General features: G+C 44.0%; 1 protein-coding gene across 11 annotated transcripts; it reads right to left on the bottom strand.

Annotated features, from left to right (window-relative positions):
• Positions 1–239: 239 nt before the first annotated feature.
• On the bottom strand, positions 240–4,775 carry LOC119296248 (calcium-dependent protein kinase 24-like). 11 transcript variants are annotated; one of them, XR_005145040.1, is made up of 6 exons: positions 3,765–4,774; positions 3,621–3,668; positions 3,199–3,201; positions 1,955–2,124; positions 1,416–1,552; positions 240–514 (listed from the first exon to the last, which is right to left on the bottom strand). XR_005145040.1 is itself a non-coding variant. In XM_037574648.1 (6 exons), exons 1-5 carry the CDS (start codon positions 3,981–3,983, stop codon positions 1,538–1,540), a joined length of 474 nt encoding a protein of 157 aa, XP_037430545.1. In that variant the 5' UTR covers positions 3,984–4,775; the 3' UTR covers positions 240–514; positions 1,416–1,537. The 11 variants fall into 11 exon arrangements, 4 of the variants coding, with proteins under 4 accessions (XP_037430545.1, XP_037430546.1, XP_037430544.1 ...); XM_037574648.1 differs by having other exon boundaries at positions 3,621–3,764; positions 3,842–4,775; XM_037574649.1 differs by having other exon boundaries at positions 1,416–1,830; positions 3,842–4,775.
• Between the last annotated feature and the right edge of the window lie 9,053 nt (positions 4,776–13,828).

The following is a 13,828-nucleotide window of genomic DNA, read 5'->3' as shown; positions in this document are numbered from 1 at the left end:
GAGCAAACACGCATGATAAGAACTTAGACCGCTTTATATAAATCAAAATTAGATAGGCTCCTGGCAAAGCTTTCTTTCAATAGCAATGTATTTCGCATAACATTTTAATGCACACAATCCTTTTTATATGTACTAAGCAATGACAAAGCCAAAACTAAGGTCCTCAAGGAAATGCAGCGCTTTTCTTGGTTCCAAAATTACCGGGCCATGAAGATGTGTGGAAGTATCAAACAGGAAAAGAACACAAGAAAAACAACTTCCTTTCCATCTTTTCAAGCGAAAAGCATCCACACCATTTAGATAGTATCTGTACAACCTCTTTGCTCAAATAAACCAAGCATCTTCCTTAACTTATTATGTTCAAGCACATTTGGAGATCAAACCCATAATTTACTAAGATATATCAAACATGCAAAACTATTTCATCTAAACTCGGCCATATCATACAGACGTGATAGTGCATGCCACTTGTCCCAAACACTGAACATGGGAGTTAATTAATAGTAGTATGTACCTGCACTTCCAAGAAAGGTAGGAATTATTGAGGATTTCATAAAAAGAAGAAAAGAAGTAGACCCGGAATTCATGTCTCTGTCTAACAGTCACCAGAAAAAACACTGAAATCTGATCGTCTGAAGATTAATAAAATCACTGGAAAAATCTCAAATTCAACAATATAGAGTGGCTCTGAGTGGCTACAAACTAAACATCACCAACCAATTCACTAACTCAACTCAATGACAAGAACAAGCACACACGTGTGTACAGATGAGACATGTAGGAAATATTTTGAAGATAAACAAAAAAATGCATACAAATAGAAGCAGATATAAACAAATCATATACCTTGGCATTGACCAACTATTCCAAAAAGTTTCTAAGCCTAAAGGTCTTCTATCTTACCCAAGACATTATATATAGATTATGTCAAAAACGAAATGCAAGATTATGATTTTGATCTAGATAGGACTTGAACAAAAGTTATATAAATTAGGAATACTTTATACAAAATTACTACATATTTCAAATATACTATGCACTTCATCATATCAAAGCTCTTGATCTTCTCATAATAAAACAAAAGGATCTCAAGTGAGGTCGACATTGAGAAACTGCTGTAGTTCTTATTCACTCGACACGAACAATAAAGGTCATTAAAATGCATATAGGCATTCATGATGAAGAAATCAAAGCGGGAGGTTATTGACTTGTGTCGTGCCGGATCAAGTGGAATGAAGTTGTATTGATGCCACAATAACATCGGCCCCAAAATAAATTGACAGTTTTTCTGACTTCGAAGAGTCATAATTATCTATCGATCAAAGTTCAAGTTCCAAAGGTTATCAAATATAATAGTGAGAAAACAATAAAGGAATGTAACTTTAGATAATAAAGACACATGGAATGGAACTTACATCTGAATGGTGATCCAACAAAATCTTCACGGTTGCATCCTGCTTATGTTTACCATGCAATGGTGTCCCATGATCCATATAAAATAGATCGACATAAGCACCCCTAGAGAGCAAGAGTTCTACTATTTCACAATGCCCTGAATCAAATGTATAGAATATAACGTGAGTTAAGAAATTCTTATATGCTTCACTTCATTTCTTTCAACTTTTATCAATGGAGTTATGAAATGAATCAATTTGTGACAATGTTTTATGCCAAATAAAATATATGATATGTTTTATACTTCATATTTTATGGCCTGATATAGAGTAAACCCCATTATGTCGGGATTGGCACCATGATCAACATAACACCTGACAATATTCAAGTACCCACTTTTATCAGCAGTGATTACCCAAACCAGAGGTGTTCTACCTGCCAAGACCACATGAAAGGAAGCTTATGCATTTACATCCGAAATTTAGAACAAATGAAGTTTTCTGAGCATACATTCAGACTTTCTATGTAACAAGGTCACGCTAAATTTGCAGAGACACACCTGCTTGGTCAACAGCATCCACGTCCACCTGGACAACCTCAACAGGTACTCGCACACTTCCGCCATCTTGCACCCGGAGGCGAAGTGCAGTGCCCCAGCACCGTGATTCTTGACAGCTTGCACCATCTCCGCGAGATGGGCGTGACCACCTTCAAGCTGCCTTGCCATCCCTGCACAGACAGATAAACCGATCAAGCCCCCAAGACATCCTCTGCTCTTTCCCCTCCAGCGGCTACACCAATAACAACACAGCATCAGGGACAAGAATAAAATGCATGTGTGCGTGTTTCTGACTTTCTGTTAGGTTCATTTGGTCCGAAGGAAATCACACACACACCAGGAAGTCCTTCCCCTCGCAGTCTTGGGAGTCAGCCAAGCATTGCAAGAGCACCCGATGTGGTTCCTCTTCTTGTCCCTAAACCCCATCTCACTCAGTTAAACCTCTAATAAGTGCTCTCTCATGGAAGAAGTCAGGTTATTAAATGTACAGTATAGTTTCATCAAAAGAATGTACAATATAGCAGCCATAGGTGAGTATGAATCATAAGATTGCATTCTTATAGCTGGGTTGATGTGGTTTTCACCCATTTGTTTAGCTACAACAATATCATCAGTGTATAATTAAATGATGCATCTAGACAACATAGAAGCGCAATAGAGCCAATCAGTGTTGTCAACCCATTCTTATAGTTGGGTGTAAAATCTAGACAAGCAACCAAATCTTTAGTAAGCTATTCTGACAAAAAATCTTCTGGGAGAGACAACTATTGGCATATACCAGACTAATTTACAACCATATCATCATCAGTATTTAAGTAAAGGATGAATCTGCATGACAAGGAAGCACCTCATAGTGTCAATTAGAAATACCGCAAAATAATCAAAAGAAAGATCATATGTATAATCAATCAGTAGAAACATGATCATGCTTATAGAGCAATGTAACAAGAAAAGGAACACTTTCTTTAGTAATGTAAGTTTTTGCTATGAAGCACCGTACAGCAACATACATACGACGATATGGAAACGGGCACACAGGATACGACATTTTGTAAAAACAACAGCACAAAGATACGGCAAGTATGTATAAATAATTAATAAAATGCATGCAAAGAAGACAACAAATAATCAATGCCTGAGATGAAATGAGATCAAGATAATGCCTCATTTGTTGACTGAATGATCATTAATTTCCCCAACAACATAACTGAATATCTCTTGTGTCTGTATGTCAGTGAACTTACTCCCTGGCCAGCAAAGCAGCAATATCAGCAGGTCAGCCACAACAAGGAAAACAGTCAGTTTAGAGCAAAGCAAGATACAAGCATTATACAAATATATATACAACAAAGCATCGGCATCAGGACATCAGCGGCTCAACACCCAGCGACAAAGTACCCAGTAGCAAGGTAGCAAGCACGCACACATCACACATGTAATAAGCACGGCAGGAGAACCAGGTAGAGCCGGGATTCAGAGGAAGTAAGCTTGACAGGGAAGGGATTCCTGGCTGCAGTGGTGGAGTTAATGCATGGTTTTGCTTGAGACGGCAGCAGGGTGACTCTAGGCGGCGGCTAGCGAATCAAGGCGGTGGCGTGGTCAATTTGTAAGGTGATTTATAATTTCTTCACAACATATATTCTGTCCAATCAAGGAAAGTAAGTACCTTCCAGAAATGTTTGCACACCACAGGGAAGTATGTAAAGTATAACCCCTACAATCCAGACAACGATTTCAGAACAATAGTTGTGCTTTAATGCCTCTGGGAGCATGTAGTATGGACTGGCTACAATTTCAGTAAACCGCTCACCTGCACATAGAAGCCTTCATTTGTGACTTGTTCTACTGATCAAAGCAAACCAGAAAAAGAGGAGAAAATTCAGCAACCTGCAAGCTGAAGATGAGCAGAAACGGATACCACATGGACGCCCTCTTCCGCCCCGCACTGCCTCCCTCTTTCTCGGCCAGCTTCGGGTGTCCACTGTTCAGCCACCGTTGTTTTTCCCATGATCCCTGTTGCCGGCTCCATTTTATGCTCTGCTGCAAGGCCTTGTCATTTTGTCAAGCGCAGAGTACAGAAACCATATACTCCCTCCGTTCTAAAATAGATGACTCAACTTTATACTAACTTTAGTACAAAGTTGGGTCATCTATTTTGGAACGGAGGGAGTATTATGTAGAAGCATATATAGATACAAAGGAAAACTAATCTTGGATTGAAAATCCTGAGGGAGGAAGAATGGAAGGCACCTGACTGAAGTGGCCCGTGGGCAACGGCGACAGGGACGAGTTGTCTTCCTTGCTGGCTCTGTCTTCCACATCTTCCTCACCGTGGATCACTCAGCTAGCTCCAAAGAAGAGGAGATGGTGAGAAGAGAAGGGGAGGAGATGCCGGCCGATGACCATCTCCCATCCGCCGCTGCACCTCCCTCTCCTCTTTCCTCTCTCCTTCTCCCTTCTCTCCTTCCTTCTCTCTCCCCGTCTTCCTTCTCTCCTTCAAGGACCGGTCCATGGCCCCATCATCCATGAGTTAACCGCGGCATGGTGGAGCAGCAGGCATCGCACGACGCGAGAGAAGAGAGAGTAAGGGTGCATATCTGGTCAACAGAGTGACGGGCGCGAGAAGGCCGACCCGGGGACCTTGCAAGGCGCTGGATCTCGTGGGTGGAAGATCTCCTGGTGCTGTGGCTGGTGATGATGGAGGAGGAGCGGCAAATCTCCTGTTGCGGTGGCTGGTGATGAGGGAGATGGTGCGACAGTGTGGCGAGGGAGTGAGAAGGGAGGGGTGAGGGGTGTGGCGGCTGGGGACTGGGGGGCTAGGGTTCACGCCCACGCCCAACCACAGGACCGCACGTCCCCACGACGCCGCGTGCGCACGCGGCGCGACAGGAGAGGCTGCCCCGCGCACTCGAAAAACTCACACCCAGCTAATCGGAGCCAGCCGGAGCTCACACGTCATACCCCGTTCAGGATCTACCACGTGGTGAAAACGACATAGATGAATTTCCAGCGAGGATCCAATGGCCAGCAGCGAAAAAAAGACCACGTTGACCAGGATCGAATGGCCAGGAAGGATGCAAATCGGGAGAGCCTCCTCCATGCGAGTTGGCTAGCCTCTTTAATGGTTTAAATTGCAGGCATGCCCTCCGTTTGTCTAGCAAGCCTATCCCACCATTTGTTAGAAGCAACTCCACTACCACCCCCTCCAACACTCTAGCTCTGTCTCTCTCCCAACCTTATTCCTCTCCTGTACATATGCATGGATGCCGATCGATCTCCCTTAATACATGAGGCAGATTGATCTCCTTAATAAATGAGGTAGGCCTCTCTCCTCCTCCACACATATACCAGCCATTGTACCTCTATAGTTAATTGGGCCTCCCTCTTCCCTCACCACACACCGATAGTCGAGCGCTGCAGGTAGGTATCCATGCCACAAAGACAAACTACACATGTCCCCTCTCACGTTCCAGTAGGCCAGCCACTCTATATCTTTGACGTGGGCACACACAAATTCGATGGCACTCTTTATTGATCGCACGCACACACACACACATCATCCCTCTTTTTTATTCTATGGACACCTCAAGCCGGTGATACCTCCACTCTCTTCTCGTGGATCGCCCCCTCTATATATATGTTATATCCATGACTCTATTTCACACACATTGCATATGTTACATTTTTTGATTGACCCCCCCCCCCAAAAAAAAACTCTCAAGAACCCACACACTATATCTCTCTAGGTTTGTATCTCTCTCACACAACCCCACGTAGGTGGTGTACGTATACAAGAAGAGAATAGGTGCACCGTGCATGTACTCACGCTTCGTTCCCAGCCACACCAGCGCGGGTACACAGTGGAGCTCATTTCTTTACGAAATGGCATCCCACGTGCTAATTTGAACGCTTCTAGCGGTTGTTTACCTAGGGAGGTCGTGTACCACGCCTGCACGAAACAAAGTTTGACTTGACGCGTTGCCGCGTTATTTTTAAATAAAGTTATAGCGCTCAATGGCACGTACACACAATATAAAAAAAGATTTTTATGGAGAAAAAGGTAGTTCGCTCACTATATACAATGAAGCCTTGCATGCCTAGTTTGTCGCTCTTCAGAGTATCTCACACAAGGCTGCGGTGGCCTCTCTCTCACCGTTGGTCACTGATCCGGCCGCATCCCGTCCGCCGGGGGAAAGGGAGTGCAGTGGCCTCTCTCTCTCTCATCGTTGGTCACTGATCCTGCCGCACCCCGTCTGCCGGGGGAAAGGAAGGAAGTGCATCATTTCTCCATTCGACGGTGCCGAGGCAGCACGTCTCGATCTGCGATACATGCCGTTCTCTCTGACCAAGCTCCGACACGGCAGGGCCTACGCCACCTACTCGCAGATTCCGCCCGCCGCTGCTCACTAGTTACATCCCGACGACCTCCAGGTATCCCCTCCGGCCTTGCTCCACTGCCCGTCTTCCCACGTCGCTGCATGTGGATCTTCCATAGTTCTTTGCCCAAAACGTAGCTCGTCCAGCGTACTTTCCATATTGCATTCTTGTCCTCACACCGTTTTAGACAAACACAACCGTGTTGTTATCTTCCCTTAGGGTAAGGAATATGCTTCTTTTTTGTCATCGCATGTGTCATCAACTGTTATTGGCCAGTAATTGTTTCCTTTCTACCTCTTTTTTGCAAACAGGGCTATCCATTTCACCTTGTTTCTATTGCGACCTTTTGGTGAACTGCACAAATCACTTTTTTCTTAAGAGTATTTTGTGCAGTTGTACTAAAATGTCACATGGGCAACGTCTCTACATTTCAGTGCGAGTGCACAAAGGAAGATTGGTTTTGCTCTATCCTCCTCATCCAACTCCGAGCCTAATCTTCTCCAACTAGTTAGTCTTAAGAGAGACTGCAAAGGTGACCGGCTTCTATTTATGTGTTTATTGTTTCATCAGCAGTCCTCTATTATCGTAATCACACTTAATATCTTTGGAACAGGGACGCTCAGCTCTATTTTAGTGGAACTGCACAAAATGATCGAAATGTTCCATGCTCCAGATAGCTACTTTTTTTCCTAACATGCCTTGTTGATTTAGACAGAGCTGGGGGGGACGTTGCTGCCAATGAAAGCATGGATCAATTTTAATTTAACACCTTCTCACAACTCTGTCTTCAGTTGTGATGTAATTATTAGCTCTGATCTACTAATAATTGACATGCATTAGCAAGGAAGTTAGTTTTTTATTGTTTCCGAAAGAGCATCGATGGCAAGACACGCGAAACAGAAGCTGAAAGCTCACACCATTGTACAATTTCATGTCTTGCTGGAAAATTATTTGTATAGTATGTCAATTATGTAAACAAATGATGGAAGCTTGATAGCATTGCCAGAAGCCTCTTCATCATCCGGGTCCATGTGCCATGCACAAAATTATACTCCTTCGTTCCTAAATATTTGTCTTTTTACAAATTTCAAACGGGCATATTGTAGAGTTTAGATTCACTCATTTTGCTTCGTATGTGTACTCCCTCCGTTCCTAAATATTCTATTCGTCTTTCTAGAGATTTCAACAAGTGACTACATACAGAGCAAAATGAGTGAATCTACACTCTAAAATATGTATATACATCCGTATGTGCCAGTCCATTTGAAATCTCTAAAAAGACAAATATTTGAGTAGTCACTTGTTGAAATCTCTAGAAAGACAAATATACTCCGGAGTATATTTAAGAACCGAGGGGGTAGTGCACAACCGCATGGGAGACTCAGCCCAGTTGTTGCGCCGCATTAATAGTGAGTAATGAGCAGTCAAATCGTAAGCCCCACCTTTCCCACTGTAAGTTGCTCTGAAGAAGCAACCATCAGTATGCTCTTCTTTGAATCCTCTCATACTACTCCATCTGTCACTGTTTATACAGCGCGCTTCAGAAAAAAGAAAAAAGATCTGTGGGACCAAGGCGACTAGAGATCGGCCTGAAAAATAGCATTGGTAGTTATAGCACGGCGTCTATTACTAGAGGGAATAATGCGTATGCAATGCTTCTACCCCAGGTACACACATGCATGCACTTACTCCACTCCGTAGTTGTACAGAGTACATGGAGAGAAAATTGTGGACTTGATTGCGGTTACCACGCCCTAATTAATTGAGCATTAAACCAAACGCGTCTAAAGTCTCTCTGGTGGTGGAAATGCATTGATAGAAATTCATCATAATGAAGCGCGCCCTGTAAACTGTGACGGAGGAAGGAGTAGTATGAAGGTTCAAAACCAAGTACGCGTATGGCCAGTCGGTCAACGCACCTCCTCTTGGCATATCACTGACATGTGGGACAGGAGTGTGAGCAAACTGATCTCAATTGATGGCAAAGAGCCAACCCACCGTTCCTTGAGAGAGACGAGTAGCGAGAACACACAGACGGGCTCGCATGGAGGCCAAGATATATTCGAGCATGGTTGGTTGATCGATATCATTCATTACATGTTGGGCTGCCGTTTTCCGCCCTTCTCCGGAACAAACATGTACTTTATCAGAGATAAAAAAATAAGAGTACAGACGCTCCACCATGCGGTTCTAGTAGTAGTACTACTCGTACTACTGCGCTTGGCTCTTTGCCTCTTCGTGAAGTTGAACAATGATGGTACTCCGCATGTTGGGTACTACAGTGTATGCCTCTGACAATCTGACAGCGAATGGACTGATGCATGTCCACCGAGGGTCGGTTGCATTAGTCAAAAGGCGTAAGCGAGCTTCACCTTGTCCTGCAAGCTTCTCCTCGTTCTGCGAGTTGACGGAACACACCAAAAAGTAGTGCTAGTACATACTCCCTCCTTTTCGGTTAATATGGCTAAATATTTTTTGCGGGTAAATGAGAGAACTTTATTCATATATAAGCATTCTTAGGACAATCAGCCAAGACACTGGTCACTAGGAAGCGAGGTACCCCGCAAAAAAAGAAGTAGGAAGCGAGGTGTTTCATCAAGCCAGCTCTCGACCACATTCAAAGTGCAGCAAGCACGGTTCGCACAAAGATGTGCCGCAAGGTTTGCTGACCTGTTTACATGCTGAATAACAAAAAAGAGGAAATATTACCGAGCGCTACTATTTGTAACAGGATATGAGCCATAATTAAGCGAGAATTGTGGCGAGTGTTCCATGCAATCAACTTCCATTATCACATGCGAGAACCCTCGAAGAGAACCAAATGTGTTGAAGATTGCTTTATGACATTTTAAAATTATAATAAGAGTGCAGACGCTCCTCCATCCGGTTCCTAGTACTAGTATAGTACGTACCTTTATAGACTATATTAGTAGTACTAGTACTAGTAAACTTTGCGCTTGGCTGTTCGCCTATTCGGGAAGTCGAACAATAGTAGCACTAGTAGTATAGTGTATGCTTCCGGCCAGGGAATTAAATCATGTTTAGGGTTTAGGGTTTAATTCGTAGTGTCCCCATCAATAGTTTTTCTTTCGTACATGCTCTCACAACTATTTTCTTTAGTTGTGAAGTAAATATTGGCTATGATCTGTGAATCATTGAGATGCATCAGCATGCGTGTTAGTTTTCCTTTGTATTTGATGGAATGTTGTAACGGGGCAACCTTGGAATAGGAATGAAAATGGAGTGGAAAGTTTTCGTTTTTCCGGAGAAAAAATGGAAACGGAGAGAAACCAACGTTTCGTTTCGTTGGATTGCACCATCGAGCAAAACCAACGTTTAAATCACGTCTGTCGTGTTCGTGTCTCACCCTCCTCCACGGCTCGACCCCACACAGTCGCTCGGCATGCCACTCACCGCAAACTGAGTATACGATAACTTTCCCGCCTGCTTGTCGATGGATCGCGCCATGGAGTACTACTAGCACTACTGGAAGAGATTGACGAGTTGGGGGAGGACAGCTAGCTGTAGCACGGACTCACAAGAACTTTTTTACATGCATGCTGTAGTCGGCTATTGCAACCTTTGAATGCGGAGCAGCCGCGTGCACCCGGAAGCGGCGCGGGCGACGCTCTCTCGGCCGGCGCGTCGCTTCAATGCCAGTGCCAGTGAGAGGTCGCGTCCGCTCTGGCCGGGCCTGAATGCGGCACTGACCGTTTCGGGCGGGAAGCACGCGTGGGTGATGTAGAGGATTCGGGTTGGTCAGGACCGGCCATGGCAGCGGTTCGGACGTGCACAAACAAAAGATGTTGTATGTTATTATTGTTGTGTATATAATTAACAACGTAAATAATGTGCCAGTTGGACAAATATGATTGGAGATGGATATGGAAATGGAATTTTACGTAAACACGGATATGCATGTCTATGTCTATGTGTGTGTGCGCGATGACTCTCCCGACCTGGAAGCGGGGGCGTGTTTTCGATCGAGTTTTCTTTCTTGGTACGTTAGAAAATCAGTTTGTCTAATTCACATCTAGATGTTATTTAAGGATATCACATCTAAGCTCCCACAAGTATATAATGTAGCAACACGAAACAAAAAAAACTAGGACAAAAAAAATAGTGGACATCAACTTAGATGTGACATAACTATGTCACATCTAGATGTGTCCTAGACAGACCCTTAAAAAATTGTCCGCCAGTTTTCGTTTCTTTTTCCCGGGAACGCGCGTATTCTATTTAAAACCGCTGCTATGTAGAGATTTTTTTACTCCATTATAGCCTCTTGTTTGATAGAGTTTCTCGCGTCTCGCTCTCTCACCCTCTCCATATCAAAACAAGATGACAGTGTCCACTCTATCTCTCTCCTCACCGGTGGTCACAGATCCGGCCGAATCCCGTCCGCTGCGGGAGGTGAGGAGGTGCAGCATTGACGTTGTCTCCGTCGGCGACGGAGGGAGCCAATGCGCACCGTCCTCTCGGAGCCGGCGCTGGCGCGGACGAAGATCGTCCGCGCCCTCGTTCGCTGCCGTCGTGTGGGCAGATCCCGCCCGCCCGCCTAAACGACATCTCGCCCACCTGAGGTATAACTTCTTGTACTGGTCCAGCTCCCCAGGTCGCTGCATGTGGGTTTTCTTCTATGCGACTACTCCCCAGCTCCCCATGCGTAGTAGCTAGGGTTCGTCGGCTGGTCCAACATCACCTACTAGTACTATTATAGAGGAAATGCCACTCGAAAAGTTGTCCTAATTTATGCCTCGGTGGAGGTATACATGTTGTTTCGACAAAAAGTACATGGTGGTTGTGCGGTCATTGTCCATATGGTGGTAGTACTATCACTGGTTAAATGAAGAAATGCTTTTTTTCTCGGGTATCCTGGTTTAGTTCCCATCAAGATATAATTATGATGCTTCTGTTTGTTGGTGTACTTTTCATTAACCCTTTTTTATATTTTTGGAAACAGCGATGCGTGTCTCCATACCCGGGCCTGTCTTCCTCAATTTTAGTGGAACTGCACAAAATTGGATGGCCATTGTTGTTCCTTCCTTGAGCTTGATTACTGAGAAGAAACAGACCACAGTGAGGATTTGTCAAACTTAATAGCTGCCTCACCCAAACTTGATGCCATATGGATGATGCATCACCATGATGACCTATCGATGCTCATGGTTGCGCCTCATGGTTGCGTCGACTGGTGAAGCTGATCGATTTTCAATGGAAAACAAGTTGTCTTCCATCAGTGCTCTTTGCTTGTTACGCACAAAGATGATATCCTTCGTCAGTTCACCTTGGTTGCGTTGGAGACGCAGTCGTCTTTCACGTTGGTGCAATTTTATCACACAATTGGCTATGAACCAAATGTTTCCTCGAAGAAGGATTGACGTTGGTACTAAGAGCATAAGTTTTGTATTGATTTCTAAGCCTTCTCACAACTTTGTCTCTAGCTCCCCTGTAATTTTATTTGTCCAGCTATTAACTTTGATTTAAAAAATGGTGTGGACTAAAAACCCGGATGGACGTAGTAGCCCTCCATTTTTATTTACTCCGCATATTAGATTTGACTGAATTCAAACTTTGTAATACTCTCAAACCTTTCCAATAATTGAAATTAAAATTCTTTATTTGTACACACTCTCACACGTTTCTGATAATTTGGCGCATGTGTGGTTGTTTACTTAAGGGAGAGTAGTGTACCACACGTGAAGGACAGGAAGTGCGACCAGGACACGTGGGCGTGGATCGTTAGTTCATCGGAAGTAGTACTAGTTTTCTTCACTATACATTAAATAAAGAGTTTTGTTTCGTACTTACACAATTTAAAACGATTGTTATGGAGAGAATAAGAAAAGCACTCCACTATATATTAGTCATATACACACGAGAGTACTATATGGACGCAGCTTCATTGACTTAGTGCACCTGCCTTTGGGTTTATGACAGGTGGGCCCAAAATGTGGCTGGCTCACCTGTCATATAGCCAAAAGCAGATGCAGTGAAGGCATCGGAGCTCAGCCCGTACTACATTAGTATATATATAAGCGGGAGCCTCAGTGCTTGTTCGCTAGGGTTTGCACTCTCCACACGCTCGCCGCAATACATATATGTTACATGCTGGAGGCTCGGCGTTCATTTGCTAGGGTTTTATATATTCACAGTCTCTCACCCTCTCTTCACCAGATCTAAACAAGACTACGTTGGCCTCTTGTCTCTCTCTCCCCCCTCACAGCTGGTAAAGGAGGCGTTCGTATCCCGTCGCACCGGGAAGGGGAGGAGGTGCAGCGTTAACTCTATCGCCTTCGGCGAGGGAGGCAATCCACTGCCGTATGTGCTATTCTCTTTCACCCAGCGCCTGTGCGGGAGGGCCACCGACCCCTTCTTCCTCGCTGTCGTACGTAGTGTGGGCAGATCCGGCCTCCCACCGCACGCCTTGCCACATCCCGACGACCCTAAGGTATAAGTTTCTTTGAAACCGTCGTTGCTCTAGCTGCATGTGGATCTTTTTCGATCTGTAGTCGAATCTAGGTCTTGGTTCAAAGAGGAAAGAAAGGTGCGGCAGGGTGGAGCATGAATCTAGGACATGGTTCAATGAGGAAAGGAGGGAGGAAAAGTAGTATAGACTAGCTATCCAGCCGCTTTGTTGGTCGAAAAGGGAAAAAGGGGGTAACCCAGTACACACATCTGTAAGGAACCGATCTCTTTGTTGAAAAGGGAAAGAAACTGGGGGGGGGTCGGGTAGTTTGTGCAGGACTAGATTTGCTGCCCTCACATAGGAAAAAAGTTAAAAGAGAACAAATATGGGACCAACACAGATATGTTGCTTGGCTACATACTCTGCATCATCCATTTATACGTGTGGACGCACATGGTGCTAGCATGTCCCATACAACAATTTTGCTGTTGTTAATCTAAGAATGCCGCCGGAAAATTGAAGCAATGCCACTGTTAAAAGTAAATTACATTTTTTAACGAATGTTGTTTCAAGAGAGTGTCTCTGTTAATATGAATCAATGCAACCATTTTAGAAATGCTACTATCCTACTTTGTTTTCCATCCAAGATAAGTTAGATGCTACTTTCTGTGACCGTTTGTTTCATCCTCCTTTATCGGCAAGTAATTGTTTCCTTTTTTGCCTCTGTTAAAACAGGGGTATCGATTCAACTTGTTGCTATTGCGACATTTTGCTTCGCTACTCGAAACACTTATGTTTTAAGAGTATTTTGTGCAGTTCAACTTGAATGTCACACCGGTGACTTTGCTTAATTTTGGTGGAACTGCACAAAAGGAGATCGAGATTTGTTTCCAGTGTTCCTGGCGAGTTGTTTCAAATCTTGGTCTCAACCACATGATGTGTAGTTTGCTTTGAGATGTTGTGCTACTTGTTTTGGTACTGTTTTAAATAAATGTTGAATTGAAGTTATTGTATTGCTGTCTTTTCCCATTAAGTAGTGAAAAAAATGGGACCAACCCAGACATGATGCTTGTTGCTTTGTTACAACA

Source organism: Triticum dicoccoides, chromosome 4B (genome assembly GCF_002162155.2).
Source record: "Triticum dicoccoides isolate Atlit2015 ecotype Zavitan chromosome 4B, WEW_v2.0, whole genome shotgun sequence".
Classification (NCBI taxonomy): domain Eukaryota; kingdom Viridiplantae; phylum Streptophyta; class Magnoliopsida; order Poales; family Poaceae; genus Triticum; species Triticum dicoccoides.
Note: the sequence above shows the minus strand (reverse complement) of the source record. Positions and strands in the feature narration are given on the sequence as shown.

Excerpts from the sequence above, each read along its gene's own strand:
- LOC119296248 (XM_037574647.1), bottom strand. The coding sequence starts at position 3,983 with ATGGAGCCGGCAACAGGGATCATGGGAAAAACAACGGTGGCTGAACAG. Across the intron at positions 2,125-3,620 it reads TGTGCAAACATTTCTGGAAG|GGATGGCAAGGCAGCTTGAA; the intron begins GTACTTACTTTC and ends CTGTCTGTGCAG. Across the intron at positions 1,831-1,954 it reads GGATGCTGTTGACCAAGCAG|GTAGAACACCTCTGGTTTGG; the intron begins GTGTGTCTCTGC and ends TGGTCTTGGCAG.